This window comes from Panthera leo, chromosome D3 (assembly GCF_018350215.1).
Source record: "Panthera leo isolate Ple1 chromosome D3, P.leo_Ple1_pat1.1, whole genome shotgun sequence".
Taxonomy (NCBI): Eukaryota; Metazoa; Chordata; class Mammalia; order Carnivora; family Felidae; genus Panthera; species Panthera leo.
Window position 1 is genome coordinate 77,804,734 of NC_056690.1, and position 20,452 is coordinate 77,825,185.

Sequence of the window (20,452 nt, forward strand, 5' to 3'; positions counted from 1 at the left end):
AACGAGGTTGGATAAGAGAGTAGAACATTTAAAATATATTAGACTGTTAGATTGACAAGGAAAAAGAATTATCTGCCAAGGTAAATATACATTATTGCCTTCCTGTTTTAATTGAAGAAGCCTAATTTTGATACTGAGTGATTACTGATTTTGGACACATATCCATCTATATATTTTTAATAAGTAACCTCACGTTTTCTCAGAACTTACCTTGCCACTTTTTCCATTTGGATATTCTGCCAAACTTTAAGATACCATGAGAGTACTTAACTCAGAAATCCAGAAATTCCTCAGTATGAAGGAGGGAAAGTTCCAATGTAGAACAGCCAACCCCCAGCACCCGCCTCCCCCCTCCCCCCCCCCCCAAATGGCTCTTGGAAGGAAACATGTAATTAGCGACTTACTCCCTCATGTCTCCGGCAGGGGGACTGTGAGAACAGTATTTGGAAGAAGAGGAGGAAGGAGGAGGCAGGAAAAGAGCTCAAGAAATTAAGAATGTATCTTTTCTAGGTCTCCAGTGTTTTTTTTTTTTTTCTGTATATGACTTAACTGCAGGTGAAAACACTCTTTGCTCCTCCTTTGGCATGAAGATGTTAGGATGGGCTAAGGATAAAAGTCTCTGGTGGGTCCCAAGTCTCTTGTCTCAGTTGTTTTTGGGTACTCGTCTCCAGAGCTGAAGTCCATGGCTTCCGGAGAGCTGGAAAATTCCTGAGGTAAAGGGAACTCCTCCGTTGAAGAGTGCGTCCGGTGCCCAAACACCTTCTCCTGCAGGTCAGCGATGTCATTGCGGATTTCGGCCAGTATCAGCAGCAGGAAGTCAAAAGAACCAGGGGGTCCCTGTGCATGGGGGAGGAATCAAAGCCAGAAAACCACACACTCAATCCTGTGCCAAGCCATGGCTTCTGTGGGCTCCGTGACTTGCCACTCCCCCTGCTTGGTGGCAGCTATGTGGCAGATGACTCTGTGTCCCAAATGGAGCAAACGTAACAGCTACTACAGTAGCCGGGTAGGGGGCAGGGGGAGTTCTTAAGATGGTCTTCTAATCCCTTCATCTCCCCTACGAGCTGTGGCGACACGCTCACCTCTCCTCTCCTCTAACTCTCGGCTGCCTCAAATCAAGGAACGGAAGAACTCTCCTATGTTGCCTTCCAAAGAAAACCGGGAGATACTTACGGAAGGGTAGAGCAGTGGTTAAGGGGTTGGGGTTCTGTTGGGTCTGAATCTCAGCTCTGTGGCCCGCTAGCTGGTCTCGGGCAAGTTACCCCACTTCTTCGGGGTTTCACCTCCCTATCTGTAAAATGGGGATGATAACTGTCCCAGTGTCATGGGGCTTCATAGCTTCGTAGGGTTCATAAGTGAGGATTTACGTGAGTTAATACACGTAAAGGGCTTAGAGCATCACAAATGCTCAAAATGTTATCTTTTAAGTAAATGAAACCGTTAGAACGTCTCTAAGGATCGTTGACTGTAATGCCACCTGACTGAAGGTGAAAGTATGCTTGTAAAGGCACCCCTTCCCCATTGACCAGGAAAGGTCCAAGGACTTCCTAATCTTTCTATCGGCTGGACTTTTATCATTATATATAGCGTTTGTTAAGCCTCAGTTTCTACATGGCGCTGTGTGGGGCACAGCAAGATAACGTGTGAACAAGCAAGGTCTGGGCTTGTTAGCGGCTTGCAGTACAATCTTTATTACCCCGCTACGTCTGCTGCTGGAGCTCCCAGAGAGAGCAATTTCATCTGCAGAGCGCTTGGTGGAGGAGAGTATTTTGACATTAACCGATGCTCGCTTGAAGGGTCACAGCTCAGACACTGCTTGGCAGCGCACAGGGGAGGGGAGGGACATCCGGGGGTGCTAAGGATGGCCAGGAGCGGACAGTTAAGAGGTGGAGGCGTTGGCATGGGAAGCCAGACCTCCCGCATCCAAGCCAAAGGCTGTCTTTTCTTCAGAAATGACACTGATCTTTCCAATAGCACGGGAGTTGCCTGAATTTTCTGCCCTCTGGATACTGACTTTCATTTCTCGCTTCCCAGACACCACGTGTATATCCCAGCTCATTTACTCTCAAGAGATCCCCAGCAGCCCTGCGTATGTCTGTACTTTTCTGGGAAGGGATGGTCCTCCGATCTGCTCGAGTTGCAGCGGCGGCTAAACTCTTATGTGTTCAGGGTTATGACGGCACCATCAGATGTTTTAGGACATACAGGGAAACAGGCTCATGGCATGCTGGTTTTTGTTTGTAACCTTAAAAGAACACCTTCCGGATAAAGATTAGCCACGGTTAAAAGACAACTAAAACAGAAGAACTGTTTCAAAAATAAATGCCAACCAGCTGTTAAAGTCCTCCGTGATCGCCCTCCTAACCACTGAGTTCTGTTTAGGTAGGCTCAGTAAAGGCTGGAAGGGGCTGGCTTCAGCCGGTAAGACCAACCTGTAGCCCCCCCTGAGCTACGTCCCTGAGGACATTCCCCCTGGGGGAGCGGGACAGGTAGGGCTACTTACTGGCGACCCTCTGGGTCCGGGTGCTCCTCTCTCTCCCTGCAAGCAAGAAGGTCAGATTAGCTTTGTGGACAGAGACCACGTGGATGCCACCACCACCGGTCTTCTACTTAGACCCTCACCGTAACCATTGCCCTGCACAAATGACAAGTGTCCCCTATCAGGAACGAATGGGAGCTTGAAGCTCGGCTCCCGGGACCGCTCATTGGAACAGATCTGCTTGGGGCAAGTGTCTCTCATCCCGATGTCCCCCCGGGGCTGTGTATTTCCAGACCAGATCTGACACGAGGAATGCCTGTGTTCCAGGCAGTGTGTGTGTGGTGTGTGTGTGTGACAACTTAGAAACTTTCTAAAGTAACACACCCTGCCTTATTTGCGAGGCAGGCGGCTCTTGAAGCGAAACCCCCACTTGCACAAAATGCAGCTTTTCCTGTTCTTGACTGTGTCAAAGAATGGGGACACACCGCATAGCCCCACGAAAGAACACTGGCTAAAGAGTAAGACATGTGCTACTATGGCAACCCAGCAGCTTGTTTAAAATTTATAGGGGTGATCTTCCTTTTTTTATTACAAAATCTTTTTGAACTTTTTTTTTTTTTTGAGACAGAGACCGAGCGTGAGTGGGGGAGGGGCAGAGAGAGAGGGAGACACAGAATCCGAAGCAGGATCCAGGCTCTGAGCTGTCAGCACAGAGCCCGACGTGGGGCTCGAACTCACGAACCGCGATATCACGACCTGAGCTGAAGCCGGACGCTTAACCGACTGAGCCACCCAGGTGCCCCAGGGTAATCTTTCGCAGGGATGGTTTTGGTTGTTGTTTTTGTTATCACAGGTGTTTGCTTTTTAGATGTCCTTTTCAGCTTTGGGGCGGGGCGGGGGGGGAGAGATGTGTCTCGATTTTGCTACATGCAGAATGGGGACAATAAACAGTGCTTGAGCTTTACTTGGTGCCTGCCCAATAGGTTGAAAATGGGAAATCTTAAGCTTGTAAGGACCACTCATCAGACTTACCTTAGAGCCGTCTCTTCCTGGTGCACCTGGCGGACCCTACAAGACACGGGGATCTAGTTGAAGGGGAGGAAAAAAAGCACGGGACAAGAACACGCCTTCCCCAACAGCAGCAAATGGATGTCTGATAAAGTACTGACCACAGGGCCCCTCCGGCCTTGCTTAATGTGGGACAGATCAGGAGACGGTCCCATGGGTCCCATGGAGCCCCGTGGGCCAGGCTGCCCGGGAGGGCCTGGCATACCGGGGAAGCCTGGGCTCCCCTTAGGTCCTGGTGAGCCTGTAATCAGAGAACATCTCATTAGCTCCATATCCCATGAAAAGGACAAGGGCTCTGGCCGACAGGAGGGTCTGGGAGCCCTTTACAGCCATTTCTCTTTGCAATCTGCCCTGCGCCTTCTGACATCTCCACTAAGGTGCCCTATAGGCATTTTAAACTTGACGTGATCAGAATTCTCAATCCCTTATGTAATCGTTGTAGACCTTATTTCTCCGGGGGCATCTCAGTGCCTCTTCTCTGCAAGAGAATTAACAGGTTACAACGTTGTGTACCATCATAGTATAAATATAAGGTGCATGTATATATCATAGATATATACATTGGCTATATATCAGATATAGACATATATGACTGTATCCATATATGCAAATCCACAACACGTATACTCCATACAGGTGTGTGTGTGTGTAGTTGTTTACGGATACCATTATCCTCTCAATGTCCTAAGGTTTAAAAACTGGGAGATTTCTGGGATCTGTTTGAAAACAGGAAGAAGTAAAGCCTGGACTGCGATTCTCCCACTGGCACACCTGACCAGAGCTGTACGCAGGGGCTGCCCCTTCAAGGTGGGGCTCTGCCCTCTCTGGTTTAGTTTCCTCCCCACTGCTCACACCCTGGCCCTGCATTCACCTGTGCCTACCTGCCTCGTCCCTGTAGACACTGAGGGTTTTGCTTTGTTTTCTAATTCTTTTCTGAGGTCTAAATCGACAGAGCCCTGGGAGTACGTGGAGTTTAAGAGCGAGCTACAGGACTGCTTTTGTGCCTGCTTGATAGTAATCGTATGAGGACCAGAATGTGGCCTTACTTATCGTGGAAGCTGACGGGGACGTGACCTATAGGCCTCATCTGTCTGTAACTGCAGACACAGAGAGTTGTAAACAGCCACTCCGGCTTGGGCGGGGCTTGTGGGGGGGGCGGGGCCCAGTGTCTGTGACACAGTGAGGGAGAGCCTCACTGGCTCCTGGGGAGCGTGGTTGCTAAGTTGTAGGGCAGCGCTTGGTGCAGACTTCACCTCTGCCCCGGATGTCAGCTGGGGTGGGGGGAGGGGGGGGAAAGGGTGTAAGCTCTAGGAGAACCTTTTTTTTTTTAAATTGCAGTAAACGCCACATGGTATGAAAGTTACCATTTTAACTACTTTAAGATGTACACTTTAGTAATGTTAAGTACATTCACATTGTCTTGCAACAGATCGGCAGAACTTTTCATCTTGCAAAGCTAAAACTCTGTGCCTATTGCCAGCCCCTGGAAACCACTATTCTTCTTTTTTTCTTTTACATTTATTTACGAGAGACAGAGTGAGACAGAGTGTGAGTGGGGGAGGGGCAGAGAGAGGAGACAGAGTCTGAAGCAGGCTCCAGGCTCTGAGCAAGCGTTCAGCACAGAGCCCGACGCAGGGCTCGAACCCACTAACCGTGAGATCACGATCTGAGCCGAAGTCAAAGTTGGATGTTCAACCAACTGGGCCACCCAGGCGCCCTGGCAACCACTATTCTGTTTTTGTTTTTTAAGTTTATTTATTTTGAGAGAAAGAGATGGAAACAGAGCGAGAGAGCAGCACAGAGCCCAATGTGGGGATGGAACCCACAAACGGTGAGATCATGACTTGAGCTGAAAGCAAGAGTCAGACGCTCAACCGACTGAGCCCCGCCATTTTACTTTCTGTCTCTCTGAACATGACCACTTTGGATACCTCGTATTAGTAGAATCATACGGCATTTGTCTTTTTGTGACTGGTTTATTTCCCTTAGCCTAATGTCCTCAAAGTTTATCTATGTCATAGCATGCAGCGGGATTTCATTCTTTTTAAGGCTGAATAATACTCCCTTCCTGTGTATACCACATTTTTGTTTATACACTCATCCACTGATGGACGCTTGGGTAGCCTGGTTATTGTGAATAGTGTTGTCCTGTATTCAGGCAAGCAAACATCTCTTTGGGATCTTGCTTTTGATTCTTTTGGATATTATACCCAGATGTGGGATTTCTGGGTCATATTAGTTTTACTTTTAATTTTTTGGGGAACCCTGTGTTCCGTAGTGGCTGCATCATTTTACGTTTCCACCAACAGTGCACAAGACTCCCCTCTTCACAGCCTCACCTACGCCTGTTCTCTTCTCTCCTTGATAGTGGCTATCCTAAGGGAGATCCTAATGGATGTGAAGTTTCGGTTTGCATTTCTCTACGATTAGTGATGCTGAGCATCTTTTCACATGCCTGTTGGCCGTCTGTATATCAACTTTGGAGAAATGTCTATTCAAGTCCTTTGTCCATTTTTATATCGAGTTGATTTTTTGTTGTTGAGTTGCAGGTTTTTTTCTATTCTGGATATTAACCCCTTATCAGGTGAATGATTTGCAAACATTTTCTCCCATTCTGTAGACTGCCTTTCACTCTGCTGGTTGTACCCTGTGACGCACAGCTTTTAAGTATGATGTAGACCCCTTTGTCTATTATCCCTTTTGTCATCTGTGTCACACCCAAGAAAGCTGTGCCAAATTCATCATCATGAGGCATTTCTCCTATAATGCCTTCTAGGAATTTTATAATTTCAGATCTTACATCGGGATCTAGAATCCATTTTGAGTTAATTTTTGTATATGGTGTGAGATAAGGGTCAAACTCCATTCTTTTGCATACGGAACAACAGGAGTTTTAACCTGTTTTCAGCTGTAGACTTTGTGAGGGCATGGGCCATGTCCGAATCGTCAGCACACTCGCAGAGTCCTGGGTACACACAGGCTGCTTAGTAAATGTTTCACATCAAGTGAGCACACTGAAGAGGGTGGGCTGATTGCTGTGCGATAATTATTCACCGGCGATGTCTATCTCAAATGCATACAGTAATACTTTTGGAAGATACCTAGCTAGCTCCTACTATTGACAGACCACAGGGACAGGATGGAATAATTTTCATGCACCGGAAAACAGAGCAAGTCAAATGTTAGAGAAACGAAGACCAGGCTTTTCATATTTGGGGAAGTCTTTTCTAGCTCATAGGCTAAGCCAAAGTTAAAGACAGTTAATGTTCTATCCAAACACGTTTCACCCCCTTACTCTCAACGCTGGTTCTAAGCACATCTTGAAAGAATTTATCTGAGAAATGGACCAGATTCCTCCTGTAACTAAATTCTTCAACTCCAGTAGCACAAGGAAAGGCCAGAATAACATTTTGCCTTCATTTTCCCAATCAATGAACTTCAGAGATCACTGTATGTCAAGGGTCCTTAGGATGTGGGGCTTTGATGTGCAAATGGAAGCACCTTATACATAACTGTGGGGGCCATAGAGCAGCAGCCATCAAAGTCAAAGGTTTCCAATCCACCATAGTTGCCAATGTTGGCGGCCCAGACTGTGATTTATCGTTAGCCTCGGGACTGGACTTCTAGTTATGGGTAAGAGAAACCTTATAATCTCTCTGGCTCCCCTGATACATTTCAATGGAGGGCATCACAAACTGATGCAGGGGTGAGCAAGAAGAATTGGAGGCACACAGCAAGGGCATAGTCCATTGCTAAAGTCACTCCTCGGTTACTCACTGCTCCATCAAGGACCCTGGACAGCTCAAACTGTGTTAGAAATCAGATGGCAGAACTGGAAAGGAGGGCTAGTAAGTCATTCATGGAGAAGAAAGCCAGCCAACAGTTCTCTTGTTTCTACTTCATTTGTCCTTGTTGGACTGATACATAGACTGGTCTGGAGATGAACTTCCTCCAAGGAAGCAGAGCAAGAGCACTGTCTTAGAGAAGGGTGGAGAGCTCTGTGCTAGGAATCAGTTCGTAAGGAGACCCACATCTACTTAGACTCAGCAAGAGGCTGCCTGTGGGAGGCATCTGGAGAAAACTCTACCATGGCCCAGAGTACCTCAGGCCAAGGGGATGAACAAGAGGGTAAACCACAGTCCTGGACCAGTTCTTGCTCCTTGTACAGACTGAGGCCCAGGGTACGTATGTTGGGTAGAAACCAGGCGATTAAGATATAAGTGGAAAGGAAAACATGTAAACAGTCTGGAAAGAATTTTGAGCCTTTGTTCTTGCTGAGATTCCAACCTATAATCTGCCCACGTCCTTCCGGGTCGAACAAACCCTACAAGGCCTTTCATGTCCAGGTCAAACCCGAGTCCTGGAGTCACGGGAGGCCACAGTGGTCTCTCCCTTCCATAAGCTCCCACGGTGGGAAGCCCCTGTTCACTTACTCAGGGGCATGCAGATACTGTTTTGTTCTATTGGCTTTTGCTCTTTGTGTCTCGTCTTTCTCATTAGAATGCCAGGTCGCTCCTAACATCTAGCACACTACTAAGTGAGGATAATCAGGGATAAGACCCTCCCCATGGTTTAGAATCATCTGCTAACACTCATGTCATTTCCTTTATTGGTGCGGAAAAAATTCTGTTGATCTGTCTATGGAGGGACTCACGATAAAATACAAAACGCGATGTAACTATTTTTCGAAAGTTCTCGTTGTGTATTTCCTGATGGAATGATGGGACGTTTAGGGTTTTCTTCAAGTATAAGGGTGAATCTCCAAAACAATACGCTGAATGCAAGAAGCCAGATAAAAAGCACACCCGTGATGAGATTCCACTGCTCTGAAGTTCTAGAACAGACAAAACTAGTGATAAAAGCAGGTCAGTGGTTGCCTACAGTTGGGGACATGGGCGTAAACTGCAAAGGGACACAAGGGAACTTTGTGGGGTGATGGAAATAATCTATGTCTTGATACAGTGATAGGGTGCTGACTAGTAAGGGCTTGATATAGGACGTATACATTTGTCACAACTCGTTGAACTGTGATTACAGGGGTACGTTTTACTGTATATAACTGTACCTCAATGAAGTTGACTTACAAAAAATATATAGATACAAAAAGAAACACAGATGTGCGCGTGTTCACAAATAACAGGGGAAAGAGGAAGAACGAGGTTAAGAATAAGATGTGGCCCTAGGGGTTCCTTACCCGATTCTATTCTTGTACGTTAACATGAGAAATAATTCTTCCTTTTGTTTCTCTGTAACTTAACATGATCTCTAAGAATCTCACCCAAGCCGAGGACAATGACCTTTTTCTCCCAGATTTCTCCTGGTTGTGAGGGTTTCTCAGGCTCGAGGACCCAATCCCCCCCCAGGCTTCTTATCACACTGGTGTGGGAGCTCCCTGGACCCCTGCCGGGGCCCTCACCCATGGAGTCTGATCTGTGTCCAGCCCGCATTCGTGGCAGCTTCTGGCAGGTCTTGGCTGGTGGCTCCCTCACCCTCCCTGACCCTCCCCAAAACTCACCAGGAGGGCCCTGGCCCCCAGGCAGCCCAGGAGGTCCTGGAAGGTAGGCATTTGACGCCAGCACTTTGTTGCCAGTGATGTACTTGCCCGGGTCGGCAGCACTGTTGGGGAGCAGGGCAATCTGTAAAAAGAAGACGATCCTCGGTCAGGAAGCCATGGCCCCACTGCCAGGGAGATTGTTCGCATTTGTGTGTTCACAGAGGCTGCAAATCCTTTTTGCAGTAACTTCCCTCCACGAGTTAGAGCTCCTGGATCCCCCCGCTTTGAGTTAGAGCTCAGACGGGCTGTAGAGATCCCTTTCTAACCCAGAGGCCTTCCCGTGAAAATTACTCGTATGAGATCACTTGGCTGGTTAGTGGATAAACCTGGATAGGCGCCAGATAGCCGAGATGTGATCATTAGACTCATTACTTGAGTCTTCAATTTGTTAATTACTTTATTTAGTACCTACCACGTGCCAGGCCCTGTGCTTGGTTCTAATGGTGACAATGGCGATTGAGAAGGGTCCCCGCTCTTAGAGACCCCTCAGCCTAGGGAGCCAGGACCGAGAAGGTGGCTTAAGGTTCACCTGCACGCTCAGGTGTTTGGGAACCAGTGGCCAACAGTGACTGTGATGGAAAAAATAGGTCCACAAAGGTTTTGGCATGCCCACCTTCGAAAGGGGGAACCTAATTTCCACCCTCGGAGCGTGTGCTGTGCTTAGAAACTCATGTCCAATGACTAGAAAATGGCGGAAGGGATGGTGTGTAACTTCTGAGATGAGAGCATAAGATGCACCATGGCTTCCTCTATGGTTTCCCTCCTGGATTTCAGGCAGCTCATTCCAGGGGGAAGCCAGAGGGGTCACCCAGACAAATGACCTTCACGTTCCTTGAGATCAGGTAGGCTGCGTGAATCCGTGAGACCTTCGGGGAGAACTGGATGCTCTGATTCTCCATTTCCTCACATAAAAGGGAACACCACCACCCACCTTTAGGGCTGTGGGGATTGAACAGGAAATGGAGGTTAGGTGTCCACCACAGGACCCGGACCATACTAAGTGCTTGATAGATGTTAGTTCCAGTCTCTCTTTTTCAAGAAGCTAATTTTGGGGTGCCAAGTCAGGTGGAGAAAGGCTCATTTATGAGGGTCAGAGCTATCCCTTCCAGAAGATTTACTCTGGAGTCCCGTAGAAACCAGGTATTTCTGAGATTTTTCTAGAACATGTTACATTCATTCCCATGTCCTCCCAGAGGAGGCTCTGCTTAGAAACCCAGAGCACAACACAGGCCAGGAGAAGGTGCATGGCAGGGCTCATCGCTAGCCTTGGAATGCTCTAGACGCGCTACATCCATCTTTGGATCTGAGCTTTTGAGAGAGGTACCGACCATCGCTGCATAGTCAGAGGTGGCCAGCTCTGTGCCCTGTGAGGTCCAACATCAGCACAGCAAATGCAATTAAAAATTGTACAACGTTCTTCCTCTGAGGCTCGTTATCAACCCTGAACTATGACTTTTGGGCGCACAAAACAACAAGGTGCTCTGCCAGTTGCTGCCTCCTGGTGTTGCCCTCTGGGCACAGGCTTTCCATGTAGGGAGAGGATTTGGATGACCTCGATCTTGGGAGTCTTTTCCCTTTCCACCTTCATGGGCAAGTCACCCTTTCTCACCTCCTATTTCCTTCCTCAGGGATTTCCACCCATTTCCAAGAGACTACAGCCCTCTCTCTGGTCAAGTTCTGATGCAGCAGAGTGAAACCCTCTGTCAGTGAGGCCACACAAACCACCCTAAGACTTCAGGGCCTGCACGTGTCTTTAACAGTAAGGAATGAGGGCGCCTGGGTGGCTCAGATGGTTAAGTATCCGACTTCAGCTCGGGTCATGATCTCGCGGTTCACGGGTTCGAGTCCCGCCTCGGGCTCTGTGCCGACAGCTCGGAGCCTGGAGTCTGCTTCGGATTCTGTGTCTCCCTCTCTCTCTGCCCCTCCCCTGCTCATGCTCTGCTTCTCTCTCTCAAAAATAAACATTTAAAAAGTAAAAAAAAAAAAAAAAATAAATAAGGAATTCACTATCAGGGGTTAGGGCACCTGGCTCGACAGTAACAGAATAAAAGATGATCATGAGATATTGAGCCCCGAAGCCTAGGCCTGCGGGGAGAGTAGGAGCTACAAAATGCATCTACTAAATCACCACTGAGAGATCAGGAGGTGGACGGTAGGCCTGGGAAAGGTTTGCTGTCCAAGATGACCTCATCTGGCTTCAGAAAGTCCTTGGTCTCCTGCACTCGTGTCCACTTCTGAGCATGGAGGCTTGGGAATACTTAGCACGTCCGTGATGAAAGAGGACTCTGATGGGGACCCCTGGCCGAGGTCCCCTTCTCCCGCCGGAGAGCCGCTGGGTGGGGGGCTGGCTCGATCCCGTTTTACAAACTGATGATTCTTCTTAGTCATGGAGACGGATGTTCTTGCCAATGGAGGAATCCAGTATCAGTGAAAAGCAAACATCGCAACATAAGGTTTTTACTTTTATCCGATATGTCTCATGGAGAACAAATTCTTTTGGCTCCTTTGCAGGGCGACTCCCTAATACCGCATCCTAATAGCTTCTTAATAGAAGCATGTGCAATTTTTCTAAAAGGCAAGTTCATGGGAAACCCCTGGAAGGTTTCGGCTGTATCCCTGCAGCCTGGTGTGAAGAACAAGCGGGGCCAAGAGGTTCAAGGTGTTGCTCCCGCTCAGCGTCCCTCACAGCGCGGGGCAGGCTCTCCTGCGGTCAAGGTCCTGTTCTGCTTCAGCTGCCTTAGGGGACCCATGTGAATCCGGGATGCTCCCCCGTCTGGAACTTCCCCAAAGAACTTGAGGTTCTTACTGAAATCTATCCAGCTCTGGGCAGGAGGATGTTCAGAGGACAGGGAGTTCCAAGAAGCATCAACAACGTCTTTCAAAGAGTCCCCTCGATATCCTTAGCATTTCCGAGCACATCCCAGGATGCTTGGCAGTCCCCTACCTAGTATTCACATCCTTGGGTAAGGACAGCCGTTAAGGGTCCACGAGCTAGGAGATTCCTGACCACTCACTGCCCTCCTCCATGCCTTGAGAAGACCCAGTGTTCCCTGAAAAATGCAAACAATGACCCCCGTGATCATCACTCAGAAGCCAGTGGGGCCAACCATAAGAATTAGAATATTGCGCAGTCTGAAAGTCAGTTTTTTGTTTTTTTTTTTAATCAGGACTCGTGATTCAAAGCCCTCACCAGGACGCTACTGTGATCTAGGGGTTTACAACGGTGCTGGTGTCACTGGGTCATGGCAAGATACCACTCCAACCTGCAAACGTGGGCCTGTCACCCTGGCGTGGAACGGGAGGGAACCAACGAGTGAGGGGAATTTAGAAGCAAATCTACCGTAACTAGGGAACAGCCAACACTGGCAGCTGAAGGCTGGTCCAATGTTATTATCTGCTTCCGAGAGGAAAACTGAAATGTGGATCACATCTGTGGGCTTTGGCATTAGGCAGAGTTAGGTCTCAGTCTCAGCCCTGCTACTATTTTTCCCCGGGGGATCTCCCCATCTACCAAATGAAGATTGTTAACATCCCCCTGAAAGGCCTGCTGGGCACGTGAAGGGGACGATGTCTGGCTGTGTGACTTTGGGCGAGTCCTTTCTCCCTTCCCCGTTCGCACCTCCACGCCTACCAATCGAGAGGCCTGGGCCAGATGATCACCCTTTGGATTTACAGTGTTGTAAGCAAGCCTGGAGGACGAGATCTGTATGTCCAGCTCTCTCTGCTCCCTTGTAGAAGTTGTGAGTTGACCCAATAAATGTCAACCTCCGCTTCCTGGCTGATCTCCGGCTGGGTGATTACATTCTGGCTCCCTCGGCTCCCCTACACGTCAGCAGGATGAGTGGGAAAGTAAGGGTGCTAGAGTTTTGGAGGCAGATGTCCAGGGTCCCTGGTGTGACTTGTTGCAAAAACACAGCGGAGGACTGGCTTGTGGGATGCAGGTATGTGTGAAGGTCATGGTAATGACAGAGGAGTGTCCATTTCTCCTAGATTCCAACCAATGGAATCGTGAATATCGTTATCTTGTATTAGCCTTTGTGATAAGGTATCTACACTTCATAGAGCTGTTGGTACGAGTCAGGTAGATGCTGTCTGTGCAGCACTTTGTGAGGATATACAATTAATATTGTTTACTGGGTAACCATTTATAAAGCTCTAAGTGGCAAATACCATTTTAAGTCCTTTATAAATGTTAACTTATTTGATCATCATGAAAACAGAAACATTGTTGTCCCTTTTTAAAAAATTTTTTAATGTTTTTATTTTTGAGAGAGAGAGAGAGAGAGAGAGAGAGAGAGAGAGAGCGCGCGCATGAGCCGGGGAGGGCAGAGAGAGACACACACAGAATCTGAAGCAGGCTCCAGGGTATGAGCTGTCAGCACAGAGCCTGACGCGGGGCTCAAACTCACAAACTGTGAGATCGTGACCTGAGCCAAAGTCAGATGCTTAACCGACTGAACCACCCAGGTGCCCCTGCTGTCCCCTTTTAATAAAAGTGAGGCACAGAGACGTTAGGTAACTTACCTAGGGTCACACATCCGGCATGTAGCAGGGCTAGGATTTAACTTAGCCAACACGGTTCTGGAATCTGTGCTCCTAACCACTACATCAAGCCGCCTCTCTCAATATTACCAGTGATATTCTGCAAAGCAATCTATAGTCACTTTAGTATGGATTAGTCTTCTCAATATCCTGAGAAGACCCACTTTGCAGAGCAACTAGATCAAGGTAGCAGAGGAAGTCACAACTGATCGAGAAGCCAGTTAGTCCCCCAGCACCAAGGGCGGCACTAGGATGAGCAAATGCAGACCTCGGGCTGCAAATGTGCGCACGCCTCTGAAAACGCGCGGACCTGTAACTTCTGAGGCTCTGACCGGCTGCCCCCCTCCGCCTGGCAACTGGGGTTTGACCTGTGCCACTGGCTTGATTGCCCAGAGGAAACACTTTACAGAGGCAGGATTTCATTCCACACCGTCTCGTATTTCCTCACTTCCCAGCCCACCATAGGGCACAGCAGGTGCTCACCAACCCTTCCTGAGCTCACGATTCACGCTTTTCTCAACTGCCCTGCCGCAGCGTGGATCTCCAATCAAATAGTCCCTGCAGCAGGAACACAAGGGGCTTCTAAAAACCTGACTCCTTGCCGCGGATTTTCCCTCAGTGCTCTCACGGGCCTGGCACCCCCTCTACGAGTTAAATGATGGGTATTTTACTTCATCCCTAGTCTCCCTTTTTAGCCAAAATCAGCTTTTTCCTTTTTCTCCCAAACCGAAGAAGAAATGAGGAAGCTGGGGGCACTGATGTCTGCACACAGTTTGGAAAACCTTTTAAGGGGAAAATAAAAGCACAGAATCCGGAAAACCCACGAATCTGTATCTTAGCAAGTTATTATAAGGCAAGCACCTTTTTAATGAAACCCTAAGTCAAAAAAACAGAACTTGGCCAGTCATCAGAAGTCACCCTTCATGTGCTCCGACCCAATCAGTTTCATTCCCCTCCGCCCCAAGTGACCGCTATTCCTTATCGTAATCACTTCCTGTGTCTTAAAAATAATCTCTCGCCTACCCACGCACGTCCACCTGCTACGGTTTAGTCTTGTTCATTTTACCAAAATGACGTGTCTTTTCGGTTTCTTTTAACCTTCAGGTCGTCGCCCCACCTCTTTCTTTTCCTGACAATTTACCCATCAGAGAACCCAGGGCACTCCCCCTGGCAAGTCTCTGCAGCTGGGGTTTGGCTGACTACACCCACGGGGCCGTTCGGCACGTCTGCACCCTATTTTCTACCGTGGCCTTGACATCCAGTACCTACCTCTCGGCCAGCTGATTTGGGGAGAGTTCCTACGCTCTTTCTGAAAGAACACGCGGCCTCGGGAGTAGTGAGATGAAGTGAAAACCAACCGATGATCCCGCCGCCGGTGCAGGAGCAGGAGTCTGGCCTGCCTCTCGGGCAGTGACTTCACCTGTCCGCGGTTCGCCGCACCCTTCTTGCACAGGCACAAATGGCGCCCTGGATGGAAGCCTGCTTTGGAAACCGTAGGATGCCGCCCCTTCCAACAGGCGCCTTTTAAAAGGAGTCGCTCCTCTTAACGTTCTTTGAATGTCAGCATTAGCTTCGACTTGTCACAATGTGTGTGCAGAGTTCAGCATGAGATGGATCAACTGCTGTCCGACCAACTGCACGTGAGTTACCAGAGCACTAAGTGCGTGAGAGTTACCACATGAGAGTCCCTGCAGTACTAAGTGCATGCAAATTATTGCCTGAGTTACTGGACTACTAAGTGTATGAGTTACCACGAGTTACTGGCGTACTAAGTATTTGAGAGTTAACCTGTGAGTTGTCAGAGTACTAAGTGCACGCGAGTTACTGGCGTATTAAGCGTGTGAGAGGTACCACGTGAGTTACCGAAGCACTAGGAAGTACTTGCTCTTGGATTTGTACGAGCTCTACAACAAGGTCTTTAAAGGTGGTGGGTATTGCGACACAAAATTTTCAACTCTTTAGATATTTCTTTCACAGAACGTACATTTCATGAAAGCCACGGAGCCCGAGGGAAAGCCGGATACTGATTTAGCCAACTGCGTTTCTGAACAACTTGGGAGATTTCGTCGCCCTGTTCTCAAGATCGTCCAGGCTGGAAAACAAATTTCCCTACGGTTTTCGGATTTTTTAACTACCCGGGAGAGGAAGCAGAGTGTAGCTTTAGGTCTTGAGATGCTGAGCAACTCCTCCCCGCAAGCCCAGTCCTCTGTGCAACACAAAGTTTCTTCCGTGAGCCCTTTTTTGGATTTGCTCGGTAAATATTAACATCAATCCAGGGTTAACCTGAGAATGTGTGTGGGATGCATTTCTATCTCTGTGTTTACGTTGCTACGCTTACAAAGTGTTCTGCTGGTTCTCCCTATTGGGTCAGAGGCCACTTGGGATCGTGATTACAGGATATATAAACAGATCCTCGTTTGTTTCAGCAGCATTAGAGCGATTTCTGAGCCGCTGACAAGTTGGAGAAATCGACCGACCTTAGATGTAATAAATAGCATTGATCTGGGTCCAGGACAGTTGTTCAAGAAATCAGGTCACTAGATCCATCACGGGGCCATTACTCACAGCATAACCAACGTTACTAGAAACCTGATATTCTCTGAGGTATGTGTGGCAGCCTTTTGTAAAATGAGTCAATCCTCATTCTTGTTGACACGAGGTACCCAAACAGCTATTTTCCAAGGTGATGCAGCCCAGACAAAGCACGGGCCATAGCTTTTAAATGTGAAAAAATAAAGCTGCTACAGAAATTCATCGTCAGCTTGTGGAAGTTTCTAGACAGGACGCTCTCTATCGTAAAACGTAGTCGACACGTTAGACAGAGTAAAGCTGGGTGAGTCTGTCCCAGGACCATGTGTCTGGACGTGGTTCGTTTGACCCAAAGTTGCAACAATCCTAGCTCTTCCTGCCTACGTCTTCGCCACGTGCCCCTTCCTCGCGGCCTGCTGTACCAGTCACCTCATCAGTCCCTTCCTTGACTCGGCCGTCCTGTCGCCCTCTAGCTGTCAGCCCTGAGGGTGGGTGGGCAAAGCTAAGTCCAACTCCAAACCGAGCTGGCACCAGCCCCAGTGAATGCTCAAGGCAGTCGGGGGCGACACCTTATTTGCTTACTGCTTCTAAACATTCTTCGTCTTTACCTGCCCGGAGTCCTCTTTTTATGCGGCTGCTTCTACCGTAACAGGCACGTACCTTCTGCTTCAGCTGCAGCACCGTCTGCTTCATCTGGAGAAACTCAGTGCACGTAGCACAGCAGGTTTTGGCCTCCACCGCGTTCTCAGACTTCTCGTCGTGCCCTGTGGGAGGAGGCGGGCTCAGGTCGGCTTGGGAGGCCGGAGGACCCCCAGACCCAGAGAGACAGCATCGCAAAGGGCAGTCCCAGGGGGATCGGCTGGCAGCGGGGGCGTGCGAGGGAGAGAGGCTGGCGATTTTACAGTGCTCAGGTCACTGACCGCACATTTGGGTCAGGGGAGAGACAGAGACACCCCTCCGCCCCGCCCCCCCCCCCAAAAAAAAACCTCTGGATTCAGCCGTTCTCATTCAGGCAGCCCAGCATCTTCCTCTTTCACGCGTGAACGCGTGAACCATGGCCCTTTTATCAGTGCCTTTCAGGAGGTGGGATCTGCCAATGTGACATGAGTCACATTCCCACCCATCCAAGGGCCAACATTTCACCTGCTGTAAGTTATCCTCCAAGCTCAGGCAATGGGACTCTCGTGCAGGGCTCACAAAACTGGTCTCTAAAAACCCTGACAGTCCAGCTGTTTGAACTGAGCACAGGCCAGGTGCGTGTGTGTGTGCGTATGTGTGTGTGTGCATGTCAGTCACAGATCAGGGCTGCGCACCCACCCCAGGGAGATGTGAGGCCAGGATGGAAAACGTGCCAGGTGCTCTGGACACACCTGCCTGGGGTAAAATGGGACAGGCACCGGGGAAGGCAGTCTGGCTGTCCACTGGAAGGGTCCCAGTGCTGTCTCGTAGAGCATTAGAAGCTCCAAGAGCTCTTCGTGAAATTGTATTTGGGAAAGAAAGAATGGGTGACTTGAACAGTGACGTGGTCAAACATTCACCCCCAAATTCACCCAACTCTCAGCTTACGGGCATTAAAATGGGCTGCGCAAGCCTGCATGGTGGGGGGGGGGCGGGAGACTGGCTACCAGAGGTCCTCTCGCTGAGATGAGTGGGTGCAGACCACCAAGCTGTGTGTGAAAGGTGTCTGTGGGACGAGAGAGTGTGTGAATATGGGGTCGGGTAGGGCACTTTGACACCCAGGGACAGGCAAACGTGCCGAGCTCAGAAAGCCTTTGGGGTTGGGCTGGGTGTGCAGAGAACCACCATGGCGATCTAGAACGCAGCTGGGGTCCCTCTAAGTCCCTTCTCGTCCTTCTAGGCTCGTGTACTTTTATTATTCCCCTCTTCTGGGAAGCCCTCTTTGCTGCCTCCATTCACGGAGACCCATCAGCTATCAAGACCCAGTTCAGATGTACCATGAAGCCTGTCCTCCCTCTCTACAGAGATACCACAGTCCTGAGGTCAGGCAGCATGTTCTGGACTTCTCTGCAGAGTGGTTCCCAGCACCGGAGTGTAAGCCACCTGAGGACTGGAATTGCCCATAGCTCACACAGTGGCTGCTCAAAAAATATTTGTGAAATAGCGTGCCATAGGCTGAACTGTTTTCCTGCCAAACTTCGTATGTTGAAGCCCTGATCCCCAGTGCCTCAGAATGTGACCTTATTCAGAAACAGGGTCATTGCTGACGTAATTAGTTAGGATGACATCATATGGTCACAGGCCGGGCCTGGAATCAATGTGACTGGTATTTTTTAAAATTATTTTTTTAAGTTTATTTTTGAGGGGGGGGGGGCAGACAGACAGACGCTGGTATTCTTACAAAAAGGACAACTCAGGACATGGAGGCACACCCAGGGGCAGCACCACGTGAAGGTGAAGGCAGAGATCAGGTAGGTTCAGCAGGAGCCAAGGAATGCCAAAGACCGAGGGCAAACCCCAGAAGCAAGGAGAGGGGCACGGGGCAGGGAAACAGCCCCGCCGACACCTTGATCTCAGACTTGTAGCCTGCAGAACAGACATCATACATCTCTGCCCTTTAAGCCACCTAGTTGGTGGCTCTCTATGGCAAACCTGGGAAACAGATGGCCGCCCTGGGCGTCAGGAGAGCCCCACGCTCACACGAACCTTGTTCACCAAGCCCAGCTGCTTTCTCCAACGGGGTCAGTCCCCTGCTCGGTGATCTACGTGGTGGTGGGCGTTTCTGCTCTTTGGGAGGTGGGGTGGGCCTTGGGGGGGGGGGCAACATGGCAACTAGCACAGGCAGCATAGCAGGGGGCGGCTCAGAGCTCACCCATCACCCCCCGCCCCCGGTCCCTGCCCCTCACAGAAGCCTGAGGCTTGGAGCGCCCCTGCTTGGAACACACTTCTCAAGCCAGCGAAGCAGTGCTCAGTCTCTAAGTTACCAAAAGCAACCTCTAGCTTAGGTTTTGAAAGACTGGGAGATGCACGTGAATCCACAGGAAGGTGGCAGTCTTTTTTAATGTCATTTTTTAAATGTTTATTTTTGAGAGAGTGTGCCTGGGGGGGGGAGGGGCAAAGGGAGGGGGACAGGTGATCCGAAGCGGGCTTGGCACGGACAGCAGGGAGCCCGAGTGGGGCTCGAATTCATCACCCTCAAGATCATGGCCTGAGCCGAAGTCAGCCACTCAACCGACTCAGCCACCCAGGTGCCCCTGGCAGTCACTTTTTAAATCCACCTACGTGTATGTGATGTAACGGGCCACCTCGTCAATTCCCACGTCCCATGCTAACCGTCCTATCAGTGACTTCCCCACCCGCACGGCCAGTTCGTACGCTTGGGGAATGATGTGGACCCACGTTAGAGCTGTGTAATAATGAGCGAGTTAGGAGGAGGACGGAGGTCTTTGCTTGGAGGTGGCAAAATGGAACGGTTAAGAGCAAGGCCTCCACGGCGCTACTGTCCTGGCTCCACAGCCCAGCTCTGTCGAGGACTAGCTGAGGAATCCTGGGCAAGTTATCCGGCCTCGGTGAGCCCCAGTTTCCTGAACCACAGCATCGGAAGGATACTACGGTGATGAGCGAGGGGAGGTCTGTGCACGAGCTGGCACAGAAGCTGTAAGAAACAGGAGAGGGTGCCTGGCTCAGTCTTCGGACCCCTCCAGCCCTTTGCTTCCTTTCGCCTGGTAGTCCCAGGATCCTCGAAGGACAGAAATTAACGCAAACAGGACGAGGGAAAACCGACATCCGGTGACTTTCTGGAAGCCATCTCGCAAGTCCGCTGACGTAGGCTATTGGAATTGGGGTATCCCGAATCGGAGCCCGACGCCTTTTCTGCAAATCAGGCAATTTCCTCTGGGCTCTTTAGCCACGTTTAATGTACCCATTTACAGTCCTACTTGCTTACAGAACTTGAACTCATGTGAGGAGAGCCAGTTACTTCGATCAGTCTTCAGCATAAAAGAGCGACACGAGGGCATTTCCACGCAAGAGAGCACTTGGTGGTGAAGGCCTGAAGCCTGACCAACTCTGGGCGTGCTGATGGCCGAGAATGGTGGACCCCGGCATAAAGAGATGACCCCGGCTGCAGGTTTATTCGGTCTGTTAGTACGGAAGGACGGCTGGAGCACATCCTCTCTGCCTACCTAGCATCCATCCATTCCAGCCCTTCTACTGGCCAATTCATACAGTCTCGTCCCTGCTTCCCATCCATTTCCCTCTCCCATCCACCTGTCTGTTCATCCATCCATTTACCCATCCCTCCCTCTCTCCCTCTTATCCAC

The 20,452-nt window shown here is 49.6% G+C and overlaps 1 protein-coding gene across 1 annotated transcript in view; it reads right to left on the reverse strand.

Annotated features, from left to right (window-relative positions):
- Window positions 1-520: 520 nt before the first annotated feature.
- The window catches only part of CCBE1 (collagen and calcium binding EGF domains 1), a 226,747-nt gene continuing 206,815 nt past the window's right edge, over window positions 521-20,452 (reverse strand). Inside the window, exons 6-11 of the mRNA XM_042909738.1 lie at window positions 16,833-16,936; window positions 9,063-9,183; window positions 3,649-3,788; window positions 3,512-3,547; window positions 2,504-2,539; window positions 521-837 (exon numbers count right to left, since the gene is read on the reverse strand). Coding sequence (XP_042765672.1) covers window positions 604-837; window positions 2,504-2,539; window positions 3,512-3,547; window positions 3,649-3,788; window positions 9,063-9,183; window positions 16,833-16,936 — 671 coding nt within the window. The 3' untranslated portion in view covers window positions 521-603. The remainder of the gene's footprint in view (window positions 838-2,503; window positions 2,540-3,511; window positions 3,548-3,648; window positions 3,789-9,062; window positions 9,184-16,832; window positions 16,937-20,452) is intronic.